General features: G+C 31.5%; 1 protein-coding gene across 1 annotated transcript in view; it reads right to left on the bottom strand.

Annotated features, from left to right (window-relative positions):
• Positions 1-335: 335 nt before the first annotated feature.
• Positions 336-14,841, bottom strand: part of LOC114344062 (zinc finger protein 160-like) — a 64,631-nt gene continuing 50,125 nt past the window's right edge. Inside the window, exon 6 of the mRNA XM_050654025.1 lies at positions 336-2,458. Within this exon, the coding sequence (XP_050509982.1) occupies positions 1,434-2,458 (1,025 nt within the window). The 3' untranslated portion in view covers positions 336-1,433. The remainder of the gene's footprint in view (positions 2,459-14,841) is intronic.

The raw sequence follows: 14,841 nt of genomic DNA on the forward strand, positions 1-14,841 counted from the left end.
TTTTTAACGTATACCGATTTTGAACTTTGAGATTTCATTTTCTCCAACCTAATTTTTGATTGGAATTTTGCTATTTTTGGCAATTTTCACTCGAAATATCGATAGTTTTTATTATAATAATATATGTTATGAGTATTTTACAGATATGAAAACTGGTGTGGAGAAAGAAGACCGAAATAAAAAGGTGATGGTTCAAAAATTATGATCCTATTGTTTATATCTTTGCTGTAAATGCCGGTCAACTTTGACCAGTTGTATCTCAGGAACCACTCATCACAATTAAACGTTTTTTCTTTTAAAAGAAGCATCCTACCGCTTCTTTTCCAATACCGTTTTCATGATTTAATTTAAATTAATATTTCCCGAGATATTCTATTTGTTTATAAGCCAAAAAATAGTTTATTATTTTAAAATATTCCTGAGGCCGCTTAAATAGTTCAATTTCAATTCTGTAAAGTACATTAGATAGGTACAGTGACTTTTTATACAAAAATCATAGTTATTCTTATGTATCATAATTATTGTGGTTACTATAGCGACCGTAAATTTTTAATTAACAATTCAATTGTTGCTAAACTGTTCATTCAATTTCCATCGGCTTCCGGAATTATTATCTATACGAAAAGAGCTTTTATATTACCAAGTTATTTAATTATTGATAAAGAATTACTTATCTAAAATTTTAGTTGAAAAATAAAGATTTTGTTGGAAAAACCTGCAATTTCCGGGGATAATTTTCGTCGAAGTAAATCGGGAAAAACACGTCTTTATGCAGAATTTAATTACGGTGAATTTTTATTTGGGTGTTTTTGGTGTAAAGTTAAAATCTGTGGAGTTATAGAGCAAAAATTGAAAAAAAACACGATTTTCGGGCGCCATTTTGTTTATAAAAAAAGTAGCACACTATCTGCGGACTTTGCATACCTATAATATTGATATACTTTGCATACCGGATAATAAAATTGCTGGTAAATAACTTCTCCCAAAAATGACCTATTCTCCGATAATCTGCCCAGACTAGTAAGCAAATTTTGTTTTTAAGAGGCGATATTTTGTCTTTACCGATTCGATTTAGACCATTTTTTGTATTGATTACAGTAAATGTGGTTACCGTTCTTCTTTGTAGAGACTAGCAGATTACGTTAAGTTTATCGAATATATCAGCCAAGTAAGACAATATCATCCAACCTTGCTCATCATACAATAAACAAGCGTACTAACAGATACATAAATGCATTGTTCAGCAAAGAATATCTTAAGCTCGTTGAGGAATTCAAATAATCTTAATAAAAGTTTTCCTCTTGAAAGCCATCTTACTTCCGTGTCTAGCAAAAGTGATTGATGCTGACTTCCTACCTCTTCAGACTTTTTTAAAAAGCCTCGACTGTTGTGGACGTGATTTAACGTAATTACGTCTGCAGTTGTCCGGATTTTCACACCTGTACAGTGTGGATTTTCATATGTCTTCTGAAAGTACCTTTATGCCTAAACAGCTTAAAACAAATTTCACACTTGTGAGGTTTTTCTCCAGTATGAACACGTATGTGCTCATTTAAATATTCTTTTCGAGCGAACTGTTTAAAACAAATTTCACACTTGTAAGGCATTTCACCAGTGTGCATTCTCAAATGAATTTTCAAAGAATATGATTGAGTAAACTTCTTAAAACAAATTTCACACTTATAAGGCTTTTCCCCAGTGTGTACTCTCAAATGTGTTTTCAAATCAGTTTTTGTAGTAAACTGCTTAAGACAAATTTCACAGTCATAAGGCTTTTCCCCAGTGTGCACTCTTAAATGTGTATTCAATTCACTTTTTGTAGTAAAATGCTTAAAACAGTTTTCACACTTGTGAGGTTTTTCCCCAGTGTGTATTCTCGAATGATGTTTCAAAACGTCTGCTCGAGTAAACTGCTTAAAACAGATTTCACACTTGAAAGGCTTTTCTCCAGTGTGTATTCTTGAATGTATTTTCAAAGTAACCGCTTGACTAAACCGCTTAAAACAAATTTCACACTTGTAAGGTTTTTCCCCAGTGTGCACAGTCAAATGTGTTGTCAACTGACCTGTTGTAGTAAAATGCTTAAAACAAATTTCACACTTGTGAGGTTTTTCCCCAGTGTGCACCCTCAAATGTGATTTCAAATAACTTGCTCGACTAAATTGCTTAAAGCAAATTTCACACTTGTGAGGTTTATCTCCAGGGTGCAATCTCATATGTTCTTTCAAAGTCATTACTCTAGTATACTGCTTAAAACAAATTTCACAATTGAAAGGTTTTTCCCCAGTATGAATTTTCATGTGTACATTTAAATGATTTTTTCCAACATACTGCTTAGCACAAATTTCACATTTTAATGTTTCTTCTTTAGCAACCTGATACGTAGGTTGTTCTTTTTTACATGAATGCGTGTCTATTATTTTCATAATTTCCAAAGGGTTTTTCTCTTGGGGGAATTCTAAAAAAAAAAAACAATATATATAAAAAAGTTATTTTATACTTTGTTTCACTTTAAGAATAGAACGTTACGCTTATGGAGATCAGTGTTGCCAAACCTCTTGGGTACGGGTGGCTAAACGACTGCTGATATACGATTCATTCTAATGAGTACGGCGTGGCATCGGCGCGCTTCTATCGTTCATAATAAATACATGAGGCTATCATCTCCGCAATGTTCGATTCTTAACGTGAAACGCTCTATACAAGAAAAAATTTAAAAAATAAAAGAAGCTCTCGTAGTCCCTTCACTCACGGTAAAATATTGCAAAATCTCTGGATTTACCTTTGCCCGGAGGTGAGAATGGTATGCTTCTCCGGGGTGAAAAAATATACGTTCAAAATAAATCCGGAAATGGATAGGTTAGTAGGTTTTCCGCAAATATCTCAAAAAGTATAAAAAAGTGAAAAAAAATGATGTATGTATGAGGTCTCTAGAGCCAGTAGAAGCAGAATAATTGTAGCTAATGAAAATAGATGCATATTCGTCAAATTCCAAATTAAATATTTCAACGTGAAATAACAAAAAAATTTAGCACTTTTTAGGGAAAATTCATTATAACTTTTTTAAAGTGTTCTGTAAGTTTCATCGGTTCAGAGTGCTTATTTTGATAGGGCTGTAGTTGAAAGGGCTTAAACGAATAAAAAATATCCAGAAAGCAAAATTTACATTTTTATACCATTTTAGATTTTTGGTATACCATACTAATAATTTTTAAGTTATTTTGAAAAAAGCTTTTTTTTCAAAATTAAAGATATTTAAATTTTAATCCTTTATGTATTAGAATCTATAAAGTTTTGAACCAAAAGTATTACACTTTCATTAGCATGCCATCAGCTTGTTTAACCACCATAAAGCTAATTCCTTTAAAATCCTGTATAAAAGGTATATTTAAAATCCCTCAAAAGGACCACATCAAAATCACATAACTAGTTTTCGACTGGTTTACCAGTCATCATCAGTGCTTACGTGCAATGTACATGCTAACCACCAAGATATTATTTAACAAAAATATGTGGGTCAAAGCCCAGTAAAAGTAGTCCGTCAAGGAAACATTGGTTTAAAATGCTACATTAAGTGTGGATGTTTAAAATATTTAGCTAATCTGCCCCAGGTAACATCTGACTTCAGCAAATAATTTTGCAACAAATTTTCCGGCAGCATCTCTTCCTAGTATTCCTTTACCGATTTTCAGTGGAACTATAGACACGTGGATAGGCTTTTTTGATTTATTTAATTCATTAGTTCATGAAGATAATAACATTCCTCCCGTGAGAAAACTAGTTTATTTGAAAAGTTGTTTAACAGGAGAAGCTGCGGACATAATATCTTCTTATGATGTCGAGTGGAATTTGTTAAAAGAGCGCTAGGACGATCGAAAATTCATTCGTGATAGTTATATCAAATCGCTAATTGACACGCCGTGCACGTCAAAAGAATTTTCGACTCGTGCATTCTTGTATCATATTCAAAAATATTTAAGAGCGTTAAAAATCTTGGTCTAAAGAGGAAGACCCCGCCTTAGTTGGAGAGAAGGCATAAATCGAGAAATGAGAGAAAGAGAATTGGATGAAGACCTTTGGATGGACCGAAGTGAATGGCGACTAGGTATCGGAAGACGTAGGAGAACGTTTTAAAACCGATATATATATATATATATATATATATATATATATATATATATATATATATATATATATATATATATATATGTCTTCATATCAAGGCGAGATCCGTTTGTATCATAAGCTATACAAGATGAGATCCGTTTTGCAAGGCGAGATCCGATTTTGGATCTCACCTTGTATTCACGTGTATATAGTGACATCTCGATGTAACAATGGTTAGGCTACAAGGAAATCGATTTTTATCTGGACCTCATTTTGCACCCCTTTTGGTGAATTTTATATTGCAGTGGTTCCACTAAATCCGCTGTAGAGGGCAGCGCGCGCGATCCGTTGTGTATATGGTAAATATATATTTTGCAGACAACCCGAGATCCGGTAAATTTGGAAACATCGCAAATGAATTTCACGGTCAGCTCTCTCACTCGGCTTATGTCTAGCTTGAATAAGAATGTTTACATTATTTAAGGGCTCTGTCCAGAAAGGCGATTGTCAAATATCTCGAGAACTAGACGGCATATCGAAAAAACTTTGGAATGCTTTTTGAATGGTTTTTCAAAATCTATATACTTATGCAATAGCAGGGTTCTTATTCTGCCTGCGAAAGCGGTGGGTGTAGTAACTTTGAATTTTCAACTGAAACACTTTATTTTTAATTAAATAGTTGAAATTTAGAATTAAAAATACACAACTTTTGTTTGAATCGATAATAGCTTCTTTAATCCAGTCGGAAGAGCTTCAAAATCGTCGTTTTTATGACATTTTTAGGGTTTAGGGATACCTCAGGTAGTTAGCTTAAAACGTAAGAAATAAATTTGAATAGTTAATGTTTATTGATAAACAAAGCTCCAATTCTATTTTACTTCAACTCATTTTAAGGCTATTTCAATAAACTAATCGGTTCTTTTTTCAGTTTTTTGGTAAAACATTGTAACATAGACGAAAATTCTTAAAATCGGCTATTTTTCATTTAAATTGTCAATAAATAATTAAATTGAGAAAAAATTGGTCAGATTTACATAAATTTTGTTATTCCGTCCATATAGAAACTAAAACAATTGTTACGTAGTTACACTGAGTGTCATAAAAACCGTGTATTTTTACTCATTTCTTTGAGCTATTTCACGTAATATCGAGATATAAGTTGTATTTTTTACATAAGTTATATTAACGTTAAACTGACTTAATTTATAGTTAGTCCTGTCGCCAGGGGGGGTACAACGGCCTCGTTAATTCAGATGGACTTACCCAAATTTTTTTTATGTATTTTGACCCGTAGAACACGAATTTTTTGGGTAACAGTTGATCCGGATGTCGATAAGATTGTTATAGACCAAGAACTTGAGGAATCAAATAACAGCGATTTTTGGCAAAACAAAACAATATTTTGTATTTTTTGGGTCATTTTAAGCAAAAAATATTTCTACAAGTTTTTTAGTAGGATGCACAGTTTTCGAGATAAACGCGGTTGAACTTTCAAAAAATCGAAAAACTGCAATTTTTAAACCCGAATAACTTTTGATTAAAAAATAAAATAGCAATTCTGCTTAGCGCCTTTGAAAGTTCAAGTCAAATTATGTCGGTTTTGATTATTTGCATTGCTAAAAATTTATTGTGTTATTGCTAAACAAAGCTACAAACAACTAGTGCGTGAGTGATGTTTCTATGATTTCTCATTTAAAATCGAACGAGTAGGTAGAATAGGTACTAGTGCAATCAAGACTATTTCTACGTTACATGCGTTAAAACGCATGTAAAAGCACGGGAAACCCTACGTGTTTATAGCTTTGTTAAACAATAAAAAAATAAATTTTTACCAATGCAAATAATCAAAACCGATATAATTTGACTTAAACTTTCAAATGCGGTAAGCAGACTTGCTATTTTATTTTTTAATCAAAAGTTATTCGGGTTCAAAAATTGCAATTTTTCGATTTTTTTAAAGTTCAACCGCGTTTATCTCGAAAACTGTGCATCCTACGAAAAAACTTGTAGAAATATTTTTTACTTAAAATGGCCCAAAAAATACAAAATATTGTTTTGTTTTGCCAAAAATCGCTGTTATTTGATTCCTCAAGTTCTTGGTCTATAACAATCTTATCGACATCCGGATCAACTGTTACCCAAAAAATTCGTGTTCTACGCGTCAAAATACATAAAAAAAACTTGAGTAAGTCCATCTGAATTAACGAGGCCGTTGTACCCCCCCTGGCGACAGGACTAAGTTTTATAAGCAACAATTAAGTATAGCGAAATTTATAAAACCTTGTTTAAATTGTTTTACATGCTCTATAATGCGGTTATCTTAAATTTTGTTTTGAATGTTTTTCTTCTTACTGGTAGACAAAAAATGGCAAAATGTGCATTTTTGACATCAAATTGTTGATAACCAACATAGTTACTACTCAAAATATTAAAAAAACTAACCGTCGGTATAACAGGTTGCCTGGAAACCAGATGCAGAACAGTACCATAAATGTTTTAGACTTTTTAGCACTTTCTTTAAGTGAAATTTAAAATCATTTACCACCCATGTACACTCATTACGGAATCTGTTACAAGAATTTCAGCGATTTCAGCCATTTTTTCAAAATTTATTTGGATTTTCTCTAGTAATCCTTCCAAAAGACAATACATAAATGGTGAATACCTTTTACACCAACTTCAAGGAGGGTAATTTATACAGGTACATACCTGGAATTATTATATGGACAGTTCACTCTTGTTAGAGTATAGTTCGCTCAAATATGAGCTCTTTTAATCCATTTCACGCGGTAAATTAGTCCGCTTTTCCTTTAGGTCTTAGTTCATAGGTTGTGATGTTTTTTTGCCCTCTCTACTATCTTCTTCCACTCTCTCCGGTCCTGAATCTTTTCTCTCCAGTTTGCAATTTCCATCTTTGATATATCGTCTAGCAGTTGATCTTCCCATCTAATTTTTGGTCTTCCTCTTGGTCTATTTTTTACTGGTTTCCAGTTCATTATCTTCCTGATCAGTTCTTCTACCCCTCTTCTTTGTGTGTGCCCAAACCATCTGAGGCTTTGTGCTTTAATGAATTTTACTATATCTTCTCCTTTATTTATATTTATTATTTCATGGTTCATCAGCTTTCAATATTCCCCTGTTTCTGTCTTTACTGGGCCATGTATCCTTATAATTTTTCTCTTAATTATTTTTAACTTTTCTTCGCCTGCTGCCTGCCGACCTGTCTACAGGACTCAGATAAGTTTTAGCTTTTAAGGACATATACACACCAATAAGTACTCTCATTGTCAAAAAAAAACTAAATTTAAATTTAGCTAGTTCTTTAAAGGAGATCACTCACTGGAGTGATACTCTACATGTCAATCTCACATTTGTCAAAGCAAACGCTTATTGCCTTCCGGCAGATTGCAGAATCCATTAGGGGTTATATAAAAAAAACTTTTCTTCGTCTTTTTTCGTAAGGCACATTACTTCTGCTCCATAGGCTATCACTGATCTGATTGCTGCTGTGTATATTTTTGATTTTGCTTTTTTTGCTCAGGTTTTTGTCCTTGAGTAGTTGGTGATATTTCCAATATACTCTATTACCTGCTTTAATTCTGTCGTTTATCTCTATACTCCTTCCGTTTTTGCCGTCCACCATCACCCCCAGGTATTTGAAGCAATCTACTCTCTGGAATGTATTTTCACCTATCTTTATTTCTGCTATTCTGTTTACATTGTCTCGTGTGCTTATAAGATATTTTGTTTTATTCTGATTGATTATTAGTCCTCTCGTCTTTGCTTCTCTTACCAGGGTTAAAAGTGCCTCTTCTAGTCTTTTTTTATCTCGTGCTACCAGTCCCAGTTCATCTGCATATCCTATGATCTGTGTTGAGCTTTGAATAATTATCTTTTTCAGCCCTGTGTCCCTAATTACTCCTTCTAGAGCGATATTAAATAGTGTCGTTTGTCGTTGACAGACTGTCTCCTTGTCTTACTTCAAGTTCTATTTTGATGTCATTTGTATCGCCCTCATTTGTTTTAACTTTTGCTGTTGAGTCTTTTATTGTCATTCTAGTTGGTCTTATTAATTTTGCCGGTATCTCCATTTTTTTCATTTCTTTTAATAATTGTTGTCTGTATATGCTGTTGAATGCCTGTTGGAAGTCGATGAATAGTATGTGTAATTCTATGTCATGTTCATAGCTTTTTTCAATTGTTTGTGTCAGTACGTGTATTGCATTTATTGTTGATCTTCCTTTGATCTATTGTTCTAAAACCCTGTTGATATGGTCCTATAATTTTTTCTGTGTATTGATTTAGTCGGTTTCTTATAATTGTGGTCAATATCTTATACGTTGTATTTAGTAGCATAATTGGTCTGTAGTTGCAGCACTTAGTTGGATCTCCTTTCTTAAAGATTGGTGCGATGTGTCCGTTTTTCCATTCTATGGGCATGCTTTCGTCCTTCCAAATTGTAACCATTAACTTGTGCATTCGCTTCGTGAGCCCCTCTCCGCCGTTGATGATCAGTTCGTTGTTGATTTCATCTGTCCCTGGCGTTTTGTTTACTTTTAGTTGTTTTAATACCTCCATGAATTGCTAATAAGTAGGTGCGACTTCCTCTTCATCTCTGTTATCTCTTATATCCTCATCCTCTGAATATGCCTTATTGTCGTTTTTGTATAGTTCCGTGAAATGTTTTTCCCAATCTTTTTTGTTTATTTTTGTGACAGATTTTTTGGTACTGTGTTGTTGTTTTATCTATTCGAACAATTTCTTGTTGTCTTTATTATTCGTTTCTAATTCTTGCATTTGTTCAGAGATCCATGTGTTCTTCTTTCTTCTATAGAGTTTCAATGCTTCTTGTTTTTCTTTTCTATATTGGTCCAGTTGTTCCTGTTCGGCACTTTGTAGCCATTTGTTTCTTGCGAGGTGCTTCAGTTGACTTTTTTGGTGACATTCCTCATCAAACCATTCTTTCGATTCTTTGTTTTTTTGGAATCCTATTATTTGTTCTGCTGTCTCTATTATGCTGTTCTTTATGTTTTTCCATTCTCCTTCTATTTCTATGTGCTCGTACTGACCCAATTTCTGTTCCAGTTGTTCTGTATATTGTTGCTTTGTTTCTTGCGTTTTCAGATTGGCTATATTCCATTTCCTACTTTTTCCTTCCTTATGATTATTTGCTTTGATTATTTTCATCTTAAGTTTTGCTATCAACAATATGTGGTCAGTGCCTCCATTTGCCCCTCTATATGACTTTCCGTCTTGTACTATTTGTGTCCACTTTTTCGAAATTAGAGTATGATTTATTTGGTTTCCATCCATTCTTCCTGGTATCATCCATATTATTTTGTTTTCTTTTTTATGTTTATGCCCAGTACTAACTATATATGTATTTGTTGCTGCTGCTAGGTTGCAGATTTCTCCTCCATTATCATTCGTAGTTTCATGAATGGTTTCTTTGCCAGCTACATTACGATTATAGTCCTCCTTTCCGATCTTTGCATTGAAATCACCCAATATTATTAATATGTCATTCCTCGGAATATTTTCACAGGTTTCTTCCAGGATGTCTTAGAATTCTGTTTTATCTTCTTGGTTTGCTTCTTCGGTGGGTGCATAGCAATTGACTATCGAGATGTGGGCTTGTTTATTTTCTTATGTAAGATATCCTTTCATTAACTGCTTTGAATTGTATCAGTTTTTCCCTCATTTTTTTGTTCACCATAAATGCCGTACCATTCGTTCCCTGTTTGTTTTCTCCCGAATAATACATGCTAAAGTTTTTCTTCTCAATTTTTCCTTCTTTCTTCCATCGTATTTCCTGTACGGCTAGGATTTCTAGTTGGTATTTTTTCATTTCAAGAGCTATTTCTTGCATCTTACCTGCTGCCAGCATGGTTCTAATATTCCAAGAGCCCATTCTAATGGGTTTTGTTCTTTTCTTCTTATTGAGATTCTTTCTTTATTTTGTGTGCGTTATTTTGTTTTCGTTAACCGTTTGCATTTCCGAGTCTTTTTTTGCCATGTCAATATCATATTTCAGCCGCTTTTCTTCGTTTATTAGTTTTTTGAATTTTCTATCAGCTGTTCTCTCTCTTCGTCCCATATCTAGATTTTGCCATTCACTATTAATTTCTTGTAGCCGATTTTCGTTTGCTTACCTTTGCTTCTTTCGTCCTTTGCGATTTTAGTTATTTCCTTTTGTATTTCTTTTTCTTTCGATGTCCAATCGTTGTTTATATAGATACGATGTTTATGCTGTTTTAGTTTACGTTTCTTGTTTAGGATTTCCATTTTATCCGTGAGGGCTTCTGTTTCTATTGCGCATACTGTTTCTTCTATTTTTTTTGCACTTCTTAGTTTTATTTGTATTGCAACTCTTGGGCTCTGAAATTTTCCATTTCTTCTTTTAATTTCTTATAATCATTTGTTTCTATTTTCAACCCAGTCACGATCAAGCTTTTCTTTTTGCTAAATTTCTCCAGTTGCTCCATTCATTCATGTAGCTGTTTTACTTCTTTTTTTAGTTTTTGTTTCTCTGCTTTTACACCCATTAACTCTTTATTGGTTTGTTGTTATTCTTTCCTTATTTGTTTTATTTCCTGAAGCATTTTATCGTTTTTATTCATTAGCTCTTTCATTATTGTAATCATAACATTTTCCATGTCTTCCTTGTTTTCGTTGCCTGCTTTGCTTGGTGACCGTTTTTTAATTTTACTTCTATTAAAACAATCATCCAAGTTTTCTCTTTTGCGTTTCGTTTCATCATCGGTTTCACTTCCTCTGGCATTTTTTCCATTTTCTAGGAGTGCAGCGCTAAATACCTGGAATACCGATATTAGATTATCAACAATACTTAAAAAATGAAAGTTACCAATTCACCGGTAGTTAATGCGTTATTTAAAAATTACCTGCGCACCAGAGTTGCCAGTTGGTCTGTAATTAGGATGGGGATTAAAATAGATACGAATTCACCGGGACCCGGAAATATGCACACCCTGATATTCTAGTTACGTAAGCTCGTCCGATTGGCGCATGACGTTAACAACAGAGTAAAGCATAGTCCCGTCTATGCGTTCGTAATACGAACGCGAATGAAATTTGAGAATAGTGCAAATGAATGAATTATGACTAAAAGAAACTAAGTGATTTTTATAGTTTAGAGGAAAATTATTAAACTATTTACTTTTATTTAAATTGATTTTCAGTTATTTGTAAAGTTCCCAGTTTCTTGATTATATTGGTATCCGGAAAATAAAAATATTCATATAATCGATATCTACTAAAATTATTATATTTCGTTAGTTGGCAAAAATTGATTACTGGCCTACACATTAGTAAATATAATTTTTACCAAGGGGAAGAAAAGCCCCAAAATAAAACCATAAATTTAATGGATTGATAAAAAAACAAAATTTTTTACTTTTTAAATAATGTATTTCATCAGATTTAAGTAAGAGGCTTGGAAAAGACAAAAATAAGTTTTACAGTTTTCATGCCATGCACTTTATTTAAATTTTGTGCATGTGAAATAGACGTACATACAGCAACTATGTAGCAGTTTTCATAATTTTTCTTTTACGCAATGTCAGGTTGTTAAGAGACTTGTTTAATTCTTTAATTCGGAAGTATATCCGAGACCTAAAAAATAACTTGTTCGCTTTGTTAGAACAGTCTACAGTTACACTTTTGGACATAAGGTTTTCTAAATAATTTTTAGTTACCAAAATGGAATCACCATTCATGTGGAAGGAAAAATTGTCTCCAGTTACTTAATATATGACAAGAGAGTGTCTGATGGTTTACATAAACCACACTTACTCAAATGATCAACCCACGTGTACGTTGAAACATCTTCGGATTGAATACTGGAGTCCTTCAATTTATGGCAGATATAACCAGCCAAATTCTCCAAACCATCATACTCGAGGTCACTAATGTTTTTTCATTATAACTCTCATTAAAAACTTGAAAATCCACAACTGTTTCGTTGTTAGAATCCAGCCTTTGGATCAATTGTCCAGAAATTGGTAAATCTGGGATGTCGTCTGTTTAAACGTTCGAAAATTCGTTCCGTTGTCTCTCCTACCCGTATATAACTTTTATAAAATAAAATAAAGCTTTTTGTTAACACTTTAAAAAAATTTTAATGGGTTTTCCCCGAAAAGAGCTTCATTTTTTGGTGCTATGTATCACGTTAAAATATTTGATTTGGAATTTGAAGGATAAGATCGTCTTTTTTATGAGCTACAAATTTACTTTTACTGGTTCTATAGACTAAGAATATACCATTTTTTCGTTTTTTTTATATGCTACATTTTTTCCAAGAATATTTTTTCGATATAATACTTACTTTTTGAGTATTTGCGAAAAACCGCCGAAAAACGTGTTTTTTTTTTGTTGAAAAGTAAATATTTTTAGTCGCAAGTGACTCTAGTACCTACTACTAAATTAACCTAGTACTTAGTTAAAAAAACTCTATAGAACAAAAGTTGCTTAAACTTAGTCAGATCTGTTTCCGGACTTATTTTAAACGTACATTTTTTCACCCTCCAAGTAAAAGCAATCAACGGCACAAATTCAACTTTGAAGTGGGGGATGGGTAGAATCTAAATCCAAATTTTCATGCAATTAGGAGTTGACCCTGAAAATTATGTGTGTTTCTTTTTATCTTTTAAATCATTTTATTTAAATCATTTTTTAACTATCAAATAATTATTACATATTGCGTTATTTTATTTTTTAAACTTTAATAATATTTATAAAAAATTTTACTTTCTTGTAATGTATTTTTAAAACAAGCAATCATTTAAATAATTATTTTGTAACAATTTGTATTATTTAAGAATATAATAATTACATTTTGGTTTCGTAGTAAGTGTTTTTTAAGAATATTAATGTATAGTTTTAAAATATTGTATTGCAAATAATTATCATTATTAAATGGTTATTATTTGCCAAGTATTCTTTTTCTTTTTTCACACCCTTATGTATGTAATAAAACTAAGGGACTTTCTGAAAGGTCAATCGTAGACTTTAAAGACACAAAAGAAGCGATACTTAAAAGTTACGCCCATTATATATCTTTATATCGTGGGAAATATACAATACAACACGAGCTCCAACCGCTCGACGAATACTCTTTAGAGCTGGCATCAGTGTGTGATCTCGCGTTGAACGGTAAATATCTAAAATTTCGTATATAAGTCCTCCCCTTTACTTTTCAGCGACGGATCTCGTTTCGCTGTAAATTTATCAGAAAAATTTAAGTACAAAAATCTTTTCCCCTCTAAGTGTGCCATGATTAATATGTTAATTATAAAGATACTTATGAACAATATACTCCAATAATTAATTTCCTATTGGTGGATCTCGGGTTGTCCTCGATTTAGTCGGATCTCGCCTTGATATGAAGACGTATATATATATATATATATATATATATATATATATATATATATATATATATATATATATATATAGTGGTTTGAAGTTTCAGCAATTCGGTCATGTGAAATAAAATTCTATTTGTTATTTCTCAATATTTCGTCACACTTTTGTGACTTCTTCAGGAGAAAACTGTAAATTTATTAAGATTAGAAATTAACAAAAGCTAAATATTTAGTTACTTACAACTATAAGAGTATTAATTTAGATTTTTTTGAACATATCGTAAGGGACATTGACTTAATTTTGATTTTGACATTTATTATTTCGGAGTTATGGTAACTGTAATAAATTTTATTTTCATAGAATATTGTCTGATATTTAAAATTCTTTTTTTAATAATGAATAGGTCAAAGTAAACCAAAGAAAATATTAACGGAATTTTAAGGTGGAAAAGTATGATTAATAGTAGAAAAATTTTAGAAAGGGACTAGAGTATATTAAATTGATCTATAAAATGTAAGTGATGGTACATAGTGAGTTAGTATAAGGCTGATATTTTTAGAAATTAAATAAAAATTAAGATGGATTAATTATTAGATGAATAATTGAGTAATTTGTTTGAATTTTTACACTTTTTGAAAATATTTTAAAGGTTATTTATTATTTAGAATGTTACAAAAAAATTATTAATTTTAAATAATTAAAAAATGTTATTATAAAAAACGACTCTTCCTTGAGATGGTACATATTATCAAAACTCCAGAATCTATTAATTATAAGACTGATACTAACCATTTGAGTAATATCTACTGTAACATTCTAAATAATAAATAACCTTTAAAATATTTTCAAAAAGTGTAAAAATTCAAACAAATTACTCAATTATTCATCTAATAATTAATCCATCTTAATTTTTATTTAATTTCTAAAAATATCAGCCTTATACTAACTCACTATGTACCATCACTTACATTTTATAGATCAATTTAATATACTCTAGTCCCTTTCTAAAATTTTTCTACTATTAATCATACTTTTCCACCTTAAAATTCCGTTAATATTTTCTTTGGTTTACTTTGACCTATTCATTATTAAAAAAAGAATTTTAAATATCAGACAATATTCTATGAAAATAAAATTTATTACAGTTACCATAACTCCGAAATAATAAATGTCAAAATCAAAATTAAGTCAATGTCCCTTACGATATGTTCAAAAAAATCTAAATTAATACTCTTATAGTTGTAAGTAACTAAATATTTAGCTTTTGTTAATTTCTAATCTTAATAAATTTACAGTTTTCTCCTGAAGAAGTCACAAAAGTGTGACGAAATATTGAGAAATAACAAATAG

Source organism: Diabrotica virgifera, chromosome 6, assembly GCF_917563875.1.
Source record: "Diabrotica virgifera virgifera chromosome 6, PGI_DIABVI_V3a".
NCBI classification, from domain to species: Eukaryota; Metazoa; Arthropoda; class Insecta; order Coleoptera; family Chrysomelidae; genus Diabrotica; species Diabrotica virgifera.